Below are 21,423 nucleotides of genomic sequence, written 5' to 3'. Positions count from 1 at the left end.
ACAGCGCTGGCCCAGGGCACTGCACTGTTATCAAACAAACTGCCACCAAGTCAGAACCTTGATGACACCGATGAATAATCCCGCAGTTCCAGAACTCAGCAGCACGGAGTAAGCCAGGGGACCCCTTCTCTCCGCAGCTTGGGGCAGAGCCCAGCTCCATGTCATGTCCATGGCTCCTCTGGAGACGCCACACACCTTGGCTGGGCCACCGCCCTCCAATGTCACCGCTGCCAGCCCAGTATCCTGCTCAGTCCCTCCGGCCAGCCTCACAGCTCCTTGCCTGTGACCCGCCTCTTCCTCTCTCTCAAGAGAACCCTGTGGTGACACCAGCCTACCTGCATAATCCCCTGTCTCACAGTCCCCATTCACTGAATCACAGCTGTAGATCCACTGCCATGTGGGGTCCCCCTCACAGCTTCTAGCAGGAGGCCGCAAGCTGGAGTGGGGGTGACTTTGAGCCTCACACCAAACCTGGCCTCAGAGTGCCCTCCTGGGAGGCCAGCTTTGGGGAGAGCTCCTGGAATCAACCTCCAGGCCTGGGAGCCTGGGGGTGCAGAGGAGGAGGCAGAAAGGGGCATACACCAGGGGCAAGGGCGGCGTAGTGCTGCAGCTGGGACGCAAGATGGAGCCTGGCCCACCGGGGCCCGGCAAAGGCTAAGGACTCTGTGATGGCTGAGTGTGCTGTGGAGGGGCGGCAGGTGAGACCCACCTGTGAGGTCAGGAAGCTTAGGTTGGGCTCCGATGGGGCTCAGGAGGCCTCCTGGGAGAGACGCAGAGGAGGGCTGGCTTTCTGCAGCCCTCCTGGGAGGGTGGGTAGTGTAGGACAGGGCAGGCAGGGAGCCGGACTTCAGATCAGGGCAGGCTGTGGCCAGGCTGGGGACAGCAAGCAGCTTATGCCTTGACCCCTCGCCCTCTGGCAGGTCAGACTCCCCTGGTGCTGCGCCTCCAGGGCACAGAATAATGACCAGGCCTGGTCCACACACAGGGCCCATCCCCACACTCACACCCCACACTGGAGCCAAACCCCAGCCTCGGCTCCCTCCAGGCCCAGCCCGCTCCAGGACACCGAGCCCAGCAGGCAGGGAGTTGAGAGGAATAGGATGTCCGGGCAGCTGAGCCCAGGCCACACCCAGGACAGCGGGAATGTGGCCCCCTCTAAGCACTCAGGACGGCCAGCACCTCTCCGCTTCCCCACAGCCCCAAGCAAATCCTTTACGTCAGAAGAAAACAGAGCTGGGGATTTAGCTCAGCAGCAAGCGTCTGCCTGCAAGCGCGAGGTTGTGAGTTTGATTCCTGGTTCAAAAAAAAAAAAACAAAACGAAGAAAACAGAGTCTTTATCCCAGAACTTTAACAGCAGTTCCGTCAGCCACAGGGTAATCTGCCTCAGTCCCTTGCCAAAATCCAGCAGCGCTTACACAGACAGAATTCATCTACAGGAAAGGATATGAAATTGAGAGGCAGCCCGGGCCGGTGAAGACAACCCCACCGCTGTGGGTAATAGTACTACAAACAGAATAACACACTAAATTGGTTACTAAACTGTCTCCTGTGTCGCAGGTGCTGTTCTCAGCACTTTACACGACCTCCCTCTCTCCTCTGTGTTTCTCTTGCTACTCCCACTTTCCAGATGAGGAAACTGAGGCACAGCCCTCACTGAGGAGTAAAGTGGTGGGCCCAAGATTTGCAAGGCAGAGCCTGACCTGCCTATGGAGCCTGTGTTTCACCAGTACCTCAAAAGCCAGTCCTGATATTCACCACTGGGTACCTGGGGTAGGCCCATTGATAAAATGAGAATTGTGCAACCTGCCTGGAGCAGGCACTGCCTCACCATGAAGTCCTCACTCTGCTTGGAAGCAACGGGAGCAGCCCCAGGAAATGATGCCAGTCTGGGCCATCCATTCCCTTCTGCCAGGGGATACAGGTATTTCTAAGCCAACCTGGGCCAAGAGACATGGGGAGGGTATCTTACGGGGGATTCTCAGAAGGATTTTTCCACTCTGAAAAGAGAAAGGTAAAGGAAGGGAGAATCTCCTCACTCGCTGTGGTTTGGACACAGCCTTGAGAGGCTGTGATGGCAGGAGCAGAGGCTGTGATCTTGCAGCCATGAAGCACAAGAGGAAGGAAAGACTCCCTGTCTGGCCAGCCCCACACCTCTTCATCTCATCCCTTCATGGACACGCTCCCGTCACTTGGCTTTTCTGTTCTGTCACCATGCAGGTCTCCCTGCCTTGTTCGGCGTAATGCACATCATTCATTTTAATGCCCTCCACCTCCCGCCACCCACTAGCATGGGCCAGGCATGGCCACGTCTGCCTGCCTGGTAGCAGTGGACAGTGAGATGTTCTGGGCCCCCTGAAGGACTCAGCAATTATTCTGAGGAAGCGGAGCTTGAGTCTGGTGCCTTAGACCACTCGTCCATCCTGACACTCAGTAATTACTCTGAGAGAGAGACATGGGAGGCAGCTAGTACCACGCCGGCATAAGAGAGCTGAGAGTTGTTGCTAGAATTCATCACTATGCCCCATGCTTGTGTTGCTGGGCTTATGTGCACTATTATTAATCTTTGAAATGGCCTCACAGGGCTGGCAGGACCATCCCGAATCACAGCCAGGGAAGCTTAAGGATTCACCCAAGGGTAAGTGACTCGCTCCTGGGCCAGAAGCTCGGAAAGAGGTTTGAAACCCCATCCTTCCAGCCCAAAGCGCTGCTCCTTCTGCACCGGGCTGATTCCATCTTTTTCTCTGCTGAAGACACACGAGCTCCGCGCAGCTTTGAGGCCACTGGAGGGTCTCGCATTCATCCGAGAATGAGGACCACAAGCTGTCAGAGGCCACTGAGAAAGCGTATGACCGGATGTGGCCGAGGAGCAGGAGTCCTGCAAAGACTGCTCCTCCCCGTCACTCTCTGAGCAGACCACATGCTGACCAGGCACAGGAAACTGAGGCTGTGGTCTGTGCCCCCGGAGGGAGCTGTGGCTGTGCAGAAACCGGCCGAGAGGACCACAGCCAGGGGTACGAGGGAGCAGGGACACGCCTGACCTGTCCTGCTTCTGGCCTGCGGCCCAGGGCACTTCACCTCCCCACAGCATTCACACTCATCTGGAAAGGGGGATGACGACACTGGAAGCACTTTACAGGTCGTACCCGCGAGTCAGGTGGCTTTATGCAGGCACCCGGACACCAGGATCGCTCTGCATGCTGTGTCCATCAGCAGAGGAAGGACCCCTCTCAATAAAACGGGTGATGGAAATACAAGGGTGATGCATGGAACAACCTATCGGGGGAAGAGGCCTTGTCCCCAAAGCACCTCTCAGGGTGGCGCCGGGCTGTGCCACGTGTGCCCAGGCTGAGCGCTGCACCCCCACCCATCAGCACCTAGAAGAGGTGATGCGTCCCAAGCGATACACAGCCTGGCTCCCTAACTCAGGGAGCTCATTCCCTGCACCCCAAGACTCCACACAGCACACCCGCACGCCACCCACGCAGTGCCGATGCCTCCCCTGCTCTCCCTTTCTCCGTTCCTGTCCCCCCACCTCCGTCCCACAGGCTCACCAACCCTTCCTCCCTGCGGCTTTGCCAGAGATGAGCTCAGCCCAACTCTGACTCTGCTCAGGAGCGGCGTCACCCTGACTTCGCCCGCCCACAGGAGGGGGTGCCAGAGGCAGGGAGCCCTCCCAGGTTCACTTCTGCCCTTGCAGTTCACCTTGGCTGGAAGTAGGAGCAGCAGGGCTGGCTCCAGACCCTCTGCCCATTTCTCCTGAGCCTCTCCTGCTGCCCTCAAAAGGCTGCCCTCAAAATCCTCTCCTGCACTGGGATCCACTGTGTCTTCTCCTTGACCCTCAGCCAAGACAGTACCCTGAAGCTGCGGCCTGCAGGAAAGGGGCTCCCCACGTCCTCAGGCCGGCTGGCCTCTCCCGCCCTGGGGCTGTCTCCCTTCTTCCTCTGCAGTGTGGCCCACAGTCTCACCACCCCCTCAGGACCCGTCTTGCTCACTCTCATTACAGTGCCCCTGGCATTCTGTTCCCTCTGTCCATTTTCCCACCCGTGCCCCATGGCCAGTCCCCCAATGCTACCTCCTCCAGGGCCTTGTCTGTCCTTCTGGGGGCCTCTCTCCTCCTCTGAACACCACAGCACCCCACTATGCCTCCTTCAAGGGACACGCATCACATCCACCTCATGGAATGTTCCAGAACAAGTCCCTCCCTGGACTGAGGGCTCACTAGAGCACCCCCTACCTCCCTCTCAGCTTGGGAGGTGAGACAGGGTGAAGGCTAGGATGAAGGGAAAGTGACAGCTCCAGCCTAGCCTCGGGTCCCTGCTGTGTCCCAGCTGCGCCCTCCAGCACTGTCACCATCCTGCTATGGTATCTCGCACACAGGCTCACGGTGAAGATGGACTGGGAAACACTTCACACTGCCTCACGCTCACTAGAACAGCTGCTGTCAGAGAAACAGCTGGAGTGTTGGCGAGGCTGTGGGGACACCAGAACCCCCATGCACGGGACACAGGACAGTAACACGGCACAGCTGCTGGTGGCTCCACAAAGTTAAAAGGAGGGTCACCCTGTGATTCAGCAGGCCACTTCTAGGTGAATCCCCTAAAGAACCGAGAGCAGAGTCTCCGAGATGCATTTATCCACCCAAGCTCGCAGCAGCACTGTTCACAAGAAACTGAAGGTGGAGACAACTCAATGCCCACTGACAGACGAACGCAACAACAAATGTGGCCAATACTTCTGCCTCCAAAGGTCTGTGACCGCCCAGTTCACCAACTGAAGCCTAATCCCCAAGGTAGTGGCATTTGGGGTGGGGTTCTGGGAGGTGACTAGGTCAGGAAGGTGGAGTCCCCATGAGTGGGGATAGCGTCCTTCCCAAAGAGGCCCAGGAAAGTGCCCTCTCCTTCCGTCACACGAGGACACAGTGGGAAGACGGCCATCCCCGAACCAGGAAACGACCTTCACAGAGTCTGCCTGCTTCCCAGCCTCCCACACAGACAGAAATCAGTTTCTGTTTCTTACGACCACCCTGGTGATGGTATTCTGTCCAAGAAGCCCTCAGAGACTGAGGTGATCTACAAAGGAATAGTGCTCAGCCTTAAAAAGGAAGGCAATTCTGGCACAGGCTACCACACGGATGAACCTCAGTGTGATTGCTTAGTGAAATCAGCTGGGCACAGAGGGGAAATCCACTCATCTGGGGTACCTAGGGGGTCAAACTCACATAGACAGAAAGAAAGCAGAATGATGATGTAGTTTAGATCTGAGCTGTCTCCAAACCTCATGTGCTGCAGGCATAGTCCCCAGTTACAGTGGAAGCTTTAGGAAGTGGGAAGTAAAAAAAGGAAGTTAGGACACTGGTACCATGCTCTTGAAGGGGGTGGTTGGACCCTGGCTCCTCCTCTCTCTCCCTTTCTCTCTGCTTCCTGACTACCAGGACATGAGCAGCTTCACTCCCTGGCATGAAGTTCAAACTTGCCATAGGCCCAAAGTGACAGGACCCGAACAACTCTGACTGAAACTCCTGAAACTGTGAACTAAAAAAACTTTCTTTCTTTTTTTTTTTTTTTTTTTTTGCCATTTTACAAGATATCTATTCCACCTGGTCATCATCCAAATGCTTTTTGAGATTTCTGCCCTGGGACTGAATGGCTCACACTTGCAGCCCTTATAAATAGAAAATCACCTTCTGACTTAACTCCTCAAGAGCTCTCAGGAGCTTTAAATGGACGTATCCTGGGTATTTTGTCACAGCAACAGAAAGCTGACTAACACAATAGTGCTGGGGAATGAGGATCATTATTTAACGGGTGTTGGTTTTCCAGGATGAAAAGAGTTCTGGAGATTGGCTGTAGAGCAATCCATGAATGTAACAATACTCAAGTGTAGACTTGAAAAATAGTTAAGTTGATGCTTTGGTTATACCCAGAGTGTCCCCTGGAAGTCCCATGTGTTTGGAGGTGAGACACTTGAAAGCTCATTGGACCTTGGGGTGCTGTACTCAGCAGTGGATTCATCTTGTCCCTGGCTCCTCTCATCTTTCCTGACTGCTATGGGTTGAGCAGCTTTCCTGCACCACACCCTTCCACTGGGCCAATTCTGCCTTGAAGCCTGCTAACCATGGACTGAATCTCCCCAAACCATGAGCTAAATAAAATCTCTCCTCTTTTAACTTGTGGGTACCTGGGATTAGTCAGTGATGGGGAAGCTGACTAATACAGATGCTAATATGTATTGTGGCATAATTAAACAGAAAGCAACAACAACCTCAGAAATGCTTGAATCTACCACCCTTCCCCCATATAATTTCTCAAACTTTTTAAGACAGGAAGGCATGGTGGGCTGCAGAGCAACAGGAAATTTTTCTTCCACCCAGCTGACCCCAAAATCTGAGGCCTGGAGACCTGCCAGCCTGAGAGGAGTGTCACCCTTCCCGTGGGTGAGGTGGAAGTGGCAGAGATGAGGAAGCACCTTTCCTTCCCTAGACAGGTGGGCTGGGGACCCCTAGGGAAAACCAGCAACACAAAGAGCAGAGGCCACAACACAAAATACCAGCACGGGAAGCAGATGGCTACACTCTGCTCTACGGCTCTGCAGAAAGCAGTGTGGACGTGGGTTGGATCAAACAAGACCTAGACTCAGACACTATGAACGTTGATTGAGCCTCTACTATGTTCCAGGCCTAGGCAAGGTGATTTCTCTTTAATTCAGTCATTCATGCAGTGCATATTTACTGAGCATTTGCTGTTCCAGGCATTGAGGATGTACCAGGGCTCACAGCTAAGATCCTCACCACCGCAGAGCTTACACAAGGGCAGGCAGAGTAGGCCTACTGTTTTGTCCACTTCACAGAGGAGGCTCAGAGAGGTAACACAAGTTGTCCAAGGTCACACAGCTGGAAGGTGGCAGAACCCAGGTTCGAACCATCTGTGCAACAGTGCCACCCTTCCATTCCACCCCCACAACAAAACTCAGCTGGGAAGTTAGTGATGACTCCCTCTCTGCTGTTGTCTGGGGTATTTCCTGCCTCCTTTGGTGTCTGGGTTCCCCTTGGAGCACAATTCACTCAGCCTCTGCCTTGTGCATTTTTATTTAAGTTACTCCAAGATGCCCAGGAGTCACCTTTATCTACTTTCCATCCTCCCACGTACTCAGTCCTAGCAACAATGCCCTTGAAGACACTGAGCTCAGTCCTACCTCAGGGCCTTTGTGCATACTCTCCTTGCTGCCTGGGCTCCCTAGCCCCCAAGATGGTACTCAGTGGCTCCTTCTCTGTAAGTCTCAGCTCACAAATCATCTCTGTAAAGCCCTCCCTGACCACCTCACTGAGGCAGTGCCTTCCTCTCTGTCACTCCCTACCCCTCCTGATTTGATTTCTTCCCATCAGTTTTCACCATGGCTAGGATTTGAATGTGTTCTCCATGCTGCACATGTTCCCAAAGCCTTCTATTAATGACATTAAGAAGGAAGGGCTTCGGAGGTGATTAGGCTTAGATGTGGTCACAAGTGGCGCCCCATGGTGGCACTGATGGCTTTGTAAGAAGAGGAAGAGAGGTCCAAGCTGGCACTCTGGCTCCATCCCTCCACATGATGTCCTCTGACAGGCTGTGGAGTGGCAGGAAAAGCCCTCACCAGATGGGAGCACCACGCTCTTGGCCTTCCCAGCCTCCAGATCTGACAGCCATGTGAACTCCTGTTCTTTCTAAATTACCCAGTCACTGGTGTTTTGTTGTAGCAACAGAATGCAGACTGAGACACAGGTCTTACTTATCTTGCTCCTTGCTGGATTAGTGTCTCCCTCCCTGCAACCTCCACCTCCCTGAATGTTTCTCCAGACCAGAGCCCTGCCACTGTCTGGTGCTTTGTCCCCTCCTCCTGTGACATCATCAGACACACCACAGGTGCTTGGTGAATACTGGGTGACTTTCTGAGTGGTTCCTAATTACCGTAGTGCCAAACTTGGATTCCTCATCCTTACGATGGTGGGGGCGACATATAGGACTCGGGTAGGTGCCCTGAGCCTGGAGTTCAGCCCTCTGGGAGTTCTCTGTCAAGGGTGATTACTACTCTAAGCTCCTGCCCTGCACAGGAAAGGGGCTGGGGGAAATGATGTAGTCTGTTCTCTGCCAGCCACTGCAAGGCTGGCCTTGAACTTGACCCGGCCCCAGAGGCACTCTCCGGAGAGGGCCAGAGTGAGCTTGCCGGAGGGGAAGGCACCAGGGCCCCCAGCCCCGTAACTCTGCCAACGATGCCCAGGCTGCAGCCACCTGCATACCAACTAGCTGCCTCAGCCACCACCCCCACCTCCCCGCGGTGCTCTCCACGTGCCTCGCATATTGAAGTCTGAGCAGCGAACGCAAACCACGTTGAATAAATGCCACGGGCTTATCGACAGGAACAGGAGAGCTGGGAAAGAGTCTCCAGGGGGAAAATGCTTGGCTTGGAACCCCAAGCCGCGTGCCTGGATCCTGGCTGCTGTCGGGATCAAGGACTTGAAGCAGCAGAGAGCAGCTGGCAGGAGGCTGCTCTTGGTCTTAGGGAACCCCCACTCCCCCCACCCCTGCGCCATGTAAACAGGGCCCAGAGAGAAGGTGAAGACATGAGGGGGCCCAGGTCAGCGGAAACAGTCCACTTCTAGGGGGAGGAGAGCTCTGTAGGGGGACACTGATTGATACCCCTGCCTGCTTCTTCAGGTTACCAATTACCGTAGCGCCAATTACTGTTGGACAGTGACCCCTCCCTCACCAGCTGGACTCGTGGTTGTTCTGTCAATCACAGTGCCCAGCATCTCCCAGCCAATCCAGTGCTCCCTCCCTGGAGTAGGCATCTGGAGGGGAAGGATAGGGGGACAGATCAGCAGCACCCTGAATTTCCTAGGCTTATCCTGGGACTTCCCACACCCTTCCAACCTGTTCCTACTCGGTAGAAGTTGGCCAAGGTCTGCTTTTGGTCTTAGAACCCAGCACCCACACAGCCAAAAGTTCTCCAGGGAGCACAGTCCTAGCACCTACCAGACCATGAACCTGGGCCTGGACCCATGAGAAGTGGTGTCACTTCTAATTGAAAGCCATATCCCAAGCTTTGTCTTTCTCCTTTCCTGGTGGCTAGATCAGGGACCTGGTATGGCCCAGCCTTCACAGTGAAAGGGGGCCTCTCCTTAGGGCTGGGGGATGGAAGGACTCTGGATCCCAGAGTAAGTCCTGGGGCAGTGTTGTCCCGTCAGTCTACACAGCCCCTCTCTCCTGCTGCGGAAGGAAGATGCTCACTGAATCAGTCTCACTGAAACCCTGGGCTGTTTATTGTGCTGAACACATGCACAGCGTCAGAAAACAGGATCCTTGAGAAGGGACTTGAAGACAGGACACGGCACCCTGGCAGGGCCAAGTCCCCTCCCCCATCCTCCATGGAGCTTCTCTGTCTGGCTGGGAAGGAGCGTGGGACCTAGGGTGTCTCCCCCGCCCCACCAGCCCTCGGCCTCTGCAGCCGGAAGCTCACCTTTTTCTCATCCCCGCCTTGCAGGAGGTGTAGGCCACTCCTCCGGTCACCCTCGTGCTGTCTCAGGGCGCTGCCATGGGGCTGGGGCAGGCCAGAGGGTGGAGAGATGCTGCGGCCCTGCGGGTCCACCCAGGTGTAGATGTGGTTGGTGACATAGCCCCCAGGGATGCGCCCAGCTGAGTATACAGACAGCACCAGCTTCTTGGAGCCCTTCAGAACCTAGAGAGAGGGTGACACAGAGTTAGAGAGAAGGGGGGGCACTTTCGTCTTGCCTTACAGAAACCTCATTTCCTCTCAAGACCCCCCAACCCCAGGAGAAGGAGCCCCACCCCCAAGTCCTCCTTTTCTTCCCTAGTCCTTAGTTTTGGCCTACAGAAAGGGGACCCTATGTTCCACCCTTATCTTAAAGTGGTCAGAACACAAGAAATATGATGTCTAAAGATACATGTGCAGATGAGGGTTAACCTAGCTGGCCTGCAGCTGCTTTCTCTAGAAAGGTCTCCTTGCAAGGCTGGCCTCTGGGTGGTGTCTGGGAACATGGACTTGTTGTGTCCCCACCAGAAGCCATTGCTCACTATGTAGACAGTAGGGTTCATGTTGAAGACCTAAGATACTCCTGGGGGTCTGGAAGGTGGGTACAAGCCTACATAACCACTTCCCAGTAAAACCTTGAGTGATTTCTAAAGAGTTTCGTAGGTAGACAGTATTTCCCAGATGTTATCACAATTTCATGCTGGAGGAATTAAATGTACCCTGTGTGACTCACCCAGAGAGGACCCTTGGAAGCTCAGACTTCCTCTGGACTTTACCAGTGTGGCTATTCCCAGTGTTCATTTTGCTTTGTTGCATTTCTGTATAATAAATGTTACCCATAGCTACTATTTTCCAGAGCAGTCACCACCTTTGTTGTACATTTTCCAGTCTGGAGATGGAACAGCCACATAGAATGGTAAGCTCAAACTCTACGCCCTGAAGTAGAAGCTGAGATCTGCCATGTTGCTATCCCACAATGCACCTGTCACTTTCCCACAATGCACCGGTCACTGTCTATTCAAGCACTAGATTAATAGCCAGTATACCCCCTGTTAAGGACTGAATGTGTGCATGTCCAGATTCACACACTGAAGCCCTACTACCCCCAACAGGATGGCATTGTGGTGACGGGGCTTCTTGATGGGAGTTGGATGAGGCCATGAGTGTGGAGACTTTGTGATGAGATTAGTGGCTTTGGGTGGAGGAAGAAGAGGTGGGAAGAGAGAAAAAGGAGAAAGTGGGGAGAGAGAAGACAGAGACAGCGAGGAGAGGACACACAGAGGTCCCTCTCTTTTGTCTATGTGAGGCCTCAAGAAGAAGGTGGCCATTTGCAAGCCCCCAAAGTGGACCCGGCCACACTGGCAACCTGATTTCAGACTGCCAGCCTCCAGAAATGTAAGAGAATACATGTCTGTTGTTTAAGCCACCACACCTATGGTATTTTGTTATGTCAGCCCTGTTTCTCAGTATTTTCCAAATATTCCACTATGAGGGTACAAGGCTGTCAATATCAGAAAAAAGCAAAATGCCTAAAAAGAAGGAGAGGGACATTGTGTGCTCTGGCTCCCACAAGCTCGCCCTGATCTGCTACGCTTGGCTCCCCAAGAAGAGGACAGAGAACCAGGAGGCACTGGGCCTCCACCCACAGCTGAGTGCCAGTCCCTGGTACAGGGATAACGAGAGAGCAGCTCTTCAAACTTCTGCTTTTTAGAAGAGATGCTTGAGAAGATGGGCAAAGGAGAGTTTACAGTGATTGCTGAGCATCCCCAGGACTCCATGACAGAACAACAGGGAAAATCAAATCTCCATTAAGTTGGACCTGTGGGATAGAGGAGCAGAAGACCCGGTTTGCTTCTGCCACAACAGAATGGAGCCTGAGACCAGCAGTCCTCCATGCTTCCCTCATGTCTTCCCCTCTTCCCTGCCTACTGCTCCCATTTCCAGGGGGGCATGACTTCCAGCTCTGATGCCATTCCAAGTGGCCTGGCCCCTTTGCTCCTTCCTTGGCACATCATGAGATTGAATCCTGCCAAAAAAGGCTGACTGTGTACCAGGCCTGGAGGGAACCAAGTAGGGAGCCTAGTGAGGGATAAAGCATCACCATCACAATAGGTCCTCATAATACTTGTGTGCAACAACACAAGGCATTGTGAGGTGCACAGTAGGTCCTCATAACATACAGCATGTATGAGAAAAGGCATCACTTGGCATTCAGTAGGACCTCATGACACTTATGCCTGATGAAGGACCAGGCATCACCAGGCGCACAGTAGGTCCTGGTGACAGAGACAAGGTATTGGCCAGCACACAGTATGGGCCCCACGATATTTGTACCTGGTGAGAGACAACACTTCAATTGTCTCACCGTAGGTCCTGAGAAAAGTCTAGCCTGATTAGGTAAAAAAGTAAATAATATCACCCAAAGAATCACAGCTCTGTGTACATCACCCCGCAGCATGTCTACTCTGGAAGGCTGTGCTGGAGTCAGGGACAGGGACAAGCGCAGGCAGACAGCACATGTGTGGATTGGCAGGAGGGCAGAGGGGAGTTCAGCCATACTTCAACATGTTAGCTGGGAGCCTTTAGCTGGCTCCTTGCCCCTCAGAGCAGCACGTGGGAAATGCGGAGAAGGACACCTGCCCGGCAGGATGTCATGTCACGGATGAAATAAGGCAAAGCATGAAATCCATAGCCTGCACACAGTAGGCACATGGCAGATGGCAGAGCCCACTCTCCCCTTCCCCAGCACGTCTCCATGGGGAAAAGACAGCACGCTGTAGAAAAGCATTGCCCAAAGAGTTAAGAAAGAAAGTAGCGGAAGAATAAAACAGGATGCTCAGCGCATCATTTGTATTCTTTATCACCCGCAATAGTAGAATCCTCTTGGTCAGTTCTATAAATAGGCCGGCAGCAACCTTGAGAACTGAGAGGAGGTTAATGCCTTTGATGAGAACACCACAGAGAGCTAGTGCCGCAGAGGAGGGCCCCGGATGTCACCGAGCTCCCACCCCTGATATTTTATAGAAAAGGACCCTGAAAACCTGAGAGGGAGGGGACAGATGGGGCACAAGTACAAGAGGCATAGCCCAGTCCATCAGTGGTCAGCCCTAGGCAAGCCCCTCCCCTTACGTGCCTCAGTTTCCCCATCATAGGACAATGGGGTCAAAAGATCATTGGCCACTTTGGCTTCGACCATTCTGGACCACTCTGGACCTCTGATGTGAACTCTTCTGGGGGGATAAATGCAGAGCTTCAGTGGGTCACAGCGGGGAGGAATTTCATCACCCTCTGCTGCTTGCTTTATTTTTATGGCACAACTGAAGAAAACAAGAACCCTGAGGCAGCACTTCTGATATCTAAGCAGCTCTCGGGATGTGGTCTTGGCCCATTAGGATCCTGCAGGAGCAGCGCCCTCCGCTGCTCTTTAATTTAAGCCTGTGTGCGTCATGGGGACAGGAGGGGCATGCTTCTCCCTCCTTACCACCTCCTTGTCACCTGCACTGTTCCGAACAGCATCGGCGTATTGTAAAGGGCGTCAGTAAACAAAGGAGCTTGTTCCTAAGGAAAGCGGACAGGTGCTTCTCCGATAGCCAGCCACTCCGCCAGCCCTGTGTACCTGCTCACCTCTGCTACCTTGATCCCCAAGGCTTGGGCCATCTGAGGACAGCGAGGTCCCTGTTCACGGTTCAGTGCACCAGGCCACTCACTGTCCTTCCCTCCCCAGAGCAGCCTACAGGCAAGCTAGAGTCAGGCAAGGTAGAGTGAGCCCTGGCTGCTGAGGCAGAGCCCTCCCCATGTCCTAACTGTGCTGCAGGCTTGCTTCCCTTAGCAGGCCTTGGGTTTGCCACTTGGCAAAGCGCAGGTCGGACTGGGTGATTGATAAGGTCCTGGCCCAAGTAAAACTTCCCTTGCTTTCTGATGGTGGTGATGGTCATGAAAGCAGTGAGAGCAAGGCATTGGGGACATGCAGGGCCTGGAGAACTGTCCTCAGTTTCCCTGGTTCCAGGACTATGGTACTGCTCTGTCCTTGCTCCTTGCAGCCAGCCACCTGGGGACAGTATGTCACATGCAGCGTACATTAAAGCCATGTGCATTCTCTGCCTGTGCATGCTTCTGACACTCACCGTCCTCAGCTCCTTGCCCAGGGCACCTCTACAGGATCAGCCTGCCCCCCCCCACGCCACAGAATCAAGTGCTGTCCACTGTGCCTCTTCGCACAAGTCACCCTACTTCTCTGTCCATCTGTTTTCTGCCCTGCAAGATGAAGATCACAATGCTACTTTCTTTGCAGAGAGAGGAGCATTCAAAACTGTGAGATCCACACAAGCAAGGGCAGTTTTCAGCGTGCTGTGTTCCCACATGTGTCATCAGGTGTTTATCGTAAAACTCGGCCCGGGGGCCTTGCCTGTGTTCTACCAGCTCTGCTCACGGAGAGGTCTCCATCTGACCCGGCAGATGGTGTGGCTAAGATGCGATCCATCACCGGAAGCCTATTCAGACAGCATGTTATGATTACGGAGATGTGAATTATATGTGTACATCTTCAAACTCAATAACTTGCTGCTTGGATTAATGTTCTCAGGAGGCAAATTGCCTCACTCAGCTCATTGGAGTCAACCCTGAAACCCCCAAATCATAGACCAATATGATGCGATTCTCTGCCTCACAGGGGACTGGGGAATAGACCAGACAGGCCACAGCATAGGAGGGCAAAAGGATGTGTTAATATAGCAGATGTGTGTGTGTGTGTGTGTGTGTGTGTGTGTGCCCATGCTGTTCAAAAGCACACACCAAACACGAGCGCAACCAAGACCAGCAGATGCCTGATCATGTGCAAAAGAAGTGTCCGGAGAAGTCCCAGGTAAGGATATGTAAGAGAAAATCATCTGTTTATCTCAGGGCTCGGGCTGCAAGGCCTTCTCTTTTAGGAACAGAACTGCTCTGAGACCAAGATAGTGACCTGCCTGTTCTTCTGCCCTGTGCGTTGCTTAGCAGACACACGAGGCAATGATCTTGGCTCTGCTGATGACTTGCTGTGTGATACTGAGCCAATTACCTAACTGTGCCTGTTTCTCCTTTTGAAAAGTAACTGTTATAATCCCAGCTACTTGAGAGGCTGAGGCAGGAGGAACACAAGTTTGAAGCCAGCTCATGCAACCTAGCAGGATTGTATCTCAAAATAGAAATAAAAAGGGCTGTAGATAGCTCAGTGATAGAGTGCTACTGGATTCAATTCCCAGTACCACACACGCGCGCGCCCGCGCGCATACACACACACACACACACACACACACACACACGCGCGCGCGCGCGCGCGCGCGCGCAACTGTTGTCAGGATTATTAAGATGATGTACACTGTCTACACAGACCTGGCACACAGTAGGTCCTCACAGGCTGTCAAGCACTACTATGGTAACCCCTACCCCTGTCCTGGGCCTGCCAGCTCCTGCTCATAAATATAAGCCATAAAAAGTTCCTAAACCTCTAATCTGCCTGGATGCAAATACACGGCAGCTCTAGCCATTCCTCTAGCCTTCTGACTTTCCTCCTTACAGGAAACATCCTCTCTACACTTCCTCATAGTTTCCCAGCTTTCACCACTCAGCTCCTCCCCAGTGTGCCGGACTCTTCCAAGGGCATCCGGCGCACTTCCATGTTTATGCGACCAGCTGCCCTGTGCGTTCGGAGTCACACTCATTATCTTGCCTTTAAGACTACCAGGCAGGTTCCTTGAGGCACACTGTCCATTCTGTTTTCTCTAAAACCTCTCTGTGCTCCTTGGCATTCATTCACTTACCCATTCATCCATCCACTCACTCAACAAGATGTTTAATGAGCTATCTATGGGCCTGGTAGCCCCTGGGAACTTGTTCAAATTAGGGCACAGAGACAGTAGCGTATTTTACTTGGAATCACACAGATCCGGGTCATCAACCCACACTCCTGCACACCAATGTGAGCATAAAACACTCATACTCACATGGGATTTGGACAGAGCAGCAGGGGGAGTGTAGAGCCCAGCTCAGAGCCAGGCTAAGGATTCCCACCCTGGCTCTACAGCCTATAGCTTTGGGGAAGGTTGTTTAACCAATCTGTGCCCCAGTTTTCCAGGTATAAGATGGAATAATAGTGACCTTAAATATATATGTGTGTGTATATATATATATATATATATATATATATATATATATATTATTCAGGACCTGGGACATAGGTAGGAGCTCTAAAAGCTTCGGGGATTATTCTCATAAAGAATCCACAACACAGTGGAACCACTCACAGTACCCACAGTTACACTTTGGGGTCCTTCTTGAGTCATTCTTGTACTTTGGAAGCACACAAATGAACCCATACTGGACACTTTTGCTTCTTCATTACCTTTCTGCAGCTAAAACTTTTTGGAGAATTTTTTCCTCCAAAGCTCAAAGAGATGAAACTCATCTCTTTCCTGACTACAGCCCCTGGCGAGGATTCTCATGACATTCTCACACTCCTCTCCATGAGTATCCAGGCTGTTTTGTGGGTTTTGCCAGCACAAACACCTGTGATGAACATCCTTTGGGGTCCTGTTGGGGTCCTGTCTTGACATGCGCAGAGTCTGCTCCTCCAGGCTGAAGTGGAAATACTGACGCTGCAGTGGACAGTGCATGTTCATTCACACACAACCACATCTATGTCTGGGAAGGAGGATGTCCCCTGGCATGCCTTGCTATCAGTTGCAGTTCCTATCAACACCTGTAGGGGACAGCACTGTGCACTCTGGGCCTACAGAAACCCTGGATATCCCTGACACTGGACTAGGCTGGGTAAGAGCCTCACAATGGTCTCCCAAGGCAGTGCAGCGCTCTGCCTTCCTTTATACTTTCTTTCATGGGCTGCAGAAACCTCACAGTTTAGGCAAATCCTGGGTCTGTATACCAACTTCACCTGGGGAGATAAATTTTGGACCCTAAAGTACTGCAAAATACCCCCACAAAAGGTAGTGGCTTATGGCGGGGACAATGAGTTTTCCAGTGAAAGGTACACTTGTTAGAAAGCCATTTCCAAACGAGGTACCACCTCTTCCTGTCCATGAGACTAGGTGAGTGAGTTTGTCTCTCTGCGCACCAGCTTTCTTATCTGTTAAATGGGGCTACTGACTGTCTTCACGGAGTTGTGTGGCGCACATGAAGACTGATGAGATCATCTTGCAGCAACCCTGAGGCACAGGAGGCTCTGGGCAAATGGTGACCGTACTGTTCCTAATACCAACATTGAAACGATGGCCACATGTTCTATTCTTCCCATTGTACAGATGAGGAAAGCGATGCCCAGTGGTGAAGTGACACATGCAAAGTTACAAAGGAGATAAAAGGTAGGACCTTGATAGGAATCTAGGACTCTCCAAACTGGTTCCCATCCCCCTTCTCCCTGCTGCTTTCTCACCAGGGGTTCAGGGGGTTCAGATAACACAAAGCCAACCCTACACCTTGTCCCAAGACAGACAAGACGGGGGTCTTATGGGGGTTATGGGACTCACAGGCTGTCAAACAGCAGGAGGCTTTTTTAGGATCCTGAGTCCTGAGCAGGGTTGGGGACAGCCACACGAGCTGGACAGACCCTGCCCATCTAGCCTCGTTTTGAAGGAGGGTAGGAATTGTTGACCTCCCTGCTGGAGCAGCATATTTTAATGTCATGAGATAGTAAAGCCCTAATTAGCACTGTCTCCAGAACACCTTCCATCTGCACCACGGCTCTCTGTGTTCGTTACCTCTTCCAGGGAGCACTCGGAACAGCAGCTTCCCAGCTTCCTCTCTCGGGCCTCAGACCAGCCTCCAGGGAGCAGCCAGAGGATCCTTTTCAAATAGAAGGCGACCTTGTCCCTTCCCTGCCTCAAACTCCCCCCACTGCTGCTGCTGTAAGCTGCAAACTGCCTGCAGTGTATCTCAGGCCTGTGTGCTCACCCTGATGCCGGGCCAGCCTCGGCTCCTGCCCGGCCACCTGAGCCTTCTCACAGTATCAGGTGCTCCCAGCTCCTTTCCACCACAGCCTCTGCACGTGCTGCTCCCCGTCCCTGAAAGTACACATCGCACATACTTCCTTCTGAACGTGATTATTTGGTCTATGTTCCTCCCAGTAGCCTGGGGAGGCAGGAGGTTCTGACCCGATCACAGCGCACCCATAAGTAGAAACAGAAGTGATGCCATGTAAACTGAAGGACAGTGAAGATGTGTGAGGGAGCTTTCTTCTTGGAACTGATCACTAACAAGGGATGCGACCTCTCTTGAAGTCCCGGTGACTTTTCCAGTAGAATAAAAAAAATCTATTCATTTCTCTTTTGCCATGGCTGCTTGGAAGCTCAGAATTCAGTGTTAAGATGAAATAGTCTCTCTATGGAAGGTACCATAAACACATACACACACGCACACACACACACACCCTCACACAATTTCTAATGTCAGTTTTGATCCCTGTCTTTCTCACGATGTGCTTTTTTGGATTAATTCACTTCATTATTCTGACATAAGTAGGAATATTAACTCTAAACATATGAGCAAGTAAGTCAATGATACATATGGAGTCTAAAAGGGTGTTAGACTACACCATTGCACAGTAGGTGCTTGAGGAAACAATTATAGAGTGGATGAACAAACTAAAATCTCAATACATCTCTAGAATTAGACACCTCCATGCAGCTGGAGAAAGAGATATGTTCTACAGAGGCTTGGGCAGTAGATCTGCTTTCCCCTCTTACCTCTGTCCTCCTACCCACCAGAAATGTTTTGTAGCTGCTGGTTTGGTCTAAGAACACATGCCATTTGTAAACATTCCTTAAATGTGACTCTAAAAATTGTTGTTCCTATATTGTTTTGCAATAATAGAGCAAGGAGTGGTGTGGTAAGAATCCACTATTTCTCAAATAACCATGGCCTGACAATAGCATCCCCAACATCTGTGTGCCCGTCAGGGGCCAGGACCTGGGGTGCAGCCATGCCAAGATGAGGCCCCTTGGCTCCAGCTCTGTGCAGCCACTTCGCTTGCCTGAGCTGCTGCACCCCCAGGGAAGTCAACTGGACCATGGGCAGCTGTGGGAGCCCTCTGGACTCCCCTCTGAAACACAGCTCAACATAAGGGTCCAGAAACAGCAGGACAACATGTATGTGACAGAAGATAGCCAGGAAGCAGGCAAATCCACAGTAGAAAAAAGGGCTATTCAGGGACAAAGGCCAAGGCCCATGGCAGGGAAGTGTTGAGGACCACTTAGTAGGACAGGGACGCAGGAACCTTCCTCCTTGCAGATTTTCTTTAACACTATTTAAATTTACCTTTCATTGGAGCTTCACAAAGCAGGGTTTGAAATATCAAGTGTACGTTCCCTGTTTCCTCTTTTCTTTAAGATTTTGACCTCCAAATGGTCCATGAGAAACCTCCACTTGTCCTGGGAATGCTGGGTCAGAGGTTGGGATGGAGATCTAACATTTGAAAGCCCATGCTCCCCACTGCTGTTACCCCTGAATGTCTTAGTTAAAGGCTGTGTGAAAAGGTAAACATCAATACTCAAAGAAAGGAGAAAGCACTTCGACCTTGGAGATAACGCTGTAAGAAATCTGCAAGAAAGAGAAAGAGTGACTGCCCCTTTGCAAAACGGCACATAAGATGAGGTTCCAGAAAGATAGTGATTTCTTTTTGATGGCATTCTTCAATTTTCCACTAGGCCGGCCTTTTAGTCCCTTACAGTTGAAATAAATTGCTTTATAAATATTTTTAAATTTTGTCTTCATATTCCTTTTTTTTTTCTTTAAAGGAAGAACTAACAAGATTCTAGGAGTCATAAACGTGATTGCTAAAGATGAGCTTCAGCGGGCTTGTGATGTAGTGTTTACTGTCTAGGATCAATGTCCAAAGCACACAGACCCACCAGAATACCTGTTTTTATCACTGTTATTTCCTCAGCCCATGAGCAGGTACACTGATGGGGCTTATGTTCCTCCCAGACTCATTATATCTCTGTGCCCTATCTCTTTCTGGCCATCCTTACTTGAGAAGGCGATGATAAGTTCCCATTTCACTCACCCGCAGCCTGAAGAATCTGAGTTCAAGGTGGATGCATCAACCATGTTTGAAAAACAGGTTCAGCAGACATCAGAAAGAACAAGATGGCTAGTTGACTAAAATGTAAAACTCTTATGATTACATGAGTCTAGGGTACCATAAGACATGAATACATATACACATACACAATCATCAAACATGCATAGGAGTTGAACCTTACTATTTGAATTATACAAATTAAAATGGATACTTTTTTTGTCTATCAGATTAGAAAAACAGAAATAAAATATAATATCCAGTGTTGATATTGCTGGGGAGAAAGGGAGAATCTCACACACTGCTAATGTTGGCAGGAGGGACTATAAAAAACATAATTTCCTTCCCAAGAACTGTTTGGCAACAGTTATCAAAAGCCTTAAAATGACACCTCTCCCCTGAGCCAGCGCCACCTCTAGAAAGACAGCTCAAGGATTAGAGACGTGGTTTAAGATTAATGTGCAAAGATGAATAAAGCAGCAATATGGATAACACTAGAAAAACAAATGATCCAACGAGAGGAAATGAGTTAAATAAATCACGTATCTCTTTGCTACAATATATTATGCAGTCATTAAAAATCATGTTCTAAAACCATTTATCAGAGTAGGAAGACAGTCACGATACACGGCTTGGTGGAAGAGGCAGTTAGATAACTATGTTGGGACTGGTGGGTGTGGACAGAATTCTAGATACAAACATATACACAAGGTACTAGAAAGGCAGGAGTCCAATTTCCAAAAGTGATTACTTCTGGGTAGGTGGGATTATCTATAATCTATACTTTTATGTGTTTCTCAAAGTGCTTTCTGTGTTTTTTAAATTTAATCTTTATTTTTTATGTGCTTTTCAAACTGCTTTCCATGTTTTTTAAATTGAGCCCATGTATCTTAGGTCATTAAAATAAATACAGATTCCTTTTCTTCCCCACATTTCCTATAAACTAAACAAAATGGCCCTTTAACTCGTCCAATCTGTGACAGAGTTGACAACCACTAACTCTTTACACGAAGCCCAGAGGCATTCCTTTCTCAGCCTCTCATAGCTCTGATCTTGTTCTGAGGGCTGGCTGTGCAGATGAATCCAGAGACGCCGCCACACAACGGAATAATTACACCAGGTACCAGTTTATGTGAATTGGGGTTGAGTTCGGGTCACAGGTATCTAGCAGGGAATTTCCACAGACAAGGTGCAAAATCACAACCTGTCATAATAGAGAAGGAAAAGGAAAACAAACAAAAAAGGAGAGTGCCTTGTGACACTTCAGTCGCCGAAGTCTAGTTAATAAAATGCAGAGCATACCAAGCAAAGGGCAGGGCAGCCAGGGCCCAGGTCTTCTGGCTCCTGTGTCATCAAACAGCTACAAAGCCACTGTCACTAGGGAAAAAACTGGGGAGGAATCGGTCATTTACAGAACACTTTCTCTTGCCAGCACTGTGCTGGGCTTCTCCTCCTGTCAGAAGCAGCTGAAATGAACACACACTCTGGAGGCAGGCAGACCTAGGTTCAAATCCTGGTCCTGCTTTTCCCTCCATTCATGCGACCATAGCTAGCCACCTCCTCTCTGGAGTCCCATAGAGGAGGAATGTGAGAAGTAGAGGCAAAGAAGCTTATTCAAAGCCCCCTCAGTCTCAAACAGAGATCTTTGAACTCAGAAGTGGCTCCAGAGCCCAGGCTCAAGCACTGTGAGACATCGCCTCTCTGCAGGCTGTCAACAAATCCTGGGTTTCCAAGACAGTTCTGCCTCTAGCTGCACCTGGTGTTCCCTCAAATTCTCATGAGGTCAGAGGTTGGGCTTTTGGATGGGATCATGGGGATGCTACGCTCATCA

The 21,423-nt window shown here is 51.1% G+C and overlaps 1 protein-coding gene across 6 annotated transcripts in view; it reads right to left on the bottom strand.

Annotated features, from left to right (window-relative positions):
• The window catches only part of Dfnb31 (deafness, autosomal recessive 31), a 91,266-nt gene that overhangs the window by 59,178 nt on the left and 10,665 nt on the right, over positions 1-21,423 (bottom strand). For all 6 annotated transcript variants that reach the window (XM_005382629.2, XM_013513190.1, XM_005382630.2 and 3 more), the window contains exon 2: positions 9,491-9,709. In XM_005382629.2, the coding sequence (XP_005382686.1) occupies positions 9,491-9,709 (219 nt within the window). The remainder of the gene's footprint in view (positions 1-9,490; positions 9,710-21,423) is intronic.

Source organism: Chinchilla lanigera, unplaced genomic scaffold (assembly GCF_000276665.1).
Source record: "Chinchilla lanigera isolate Chin_1 unplaced genomic scaffold, ChiLan1.0 scaffold00018, whole genome shotgun sequence".
NCBI classification, from domain to species: Eukaryota; Metazoa; Chordata; class Mammalia; order Rodentia; family Chinchillidae; genus Chinchilla; species Chinchilla lanigera.
This window is presented reverse-complemented; position numbering and strand designations above follow the sequence as displayed.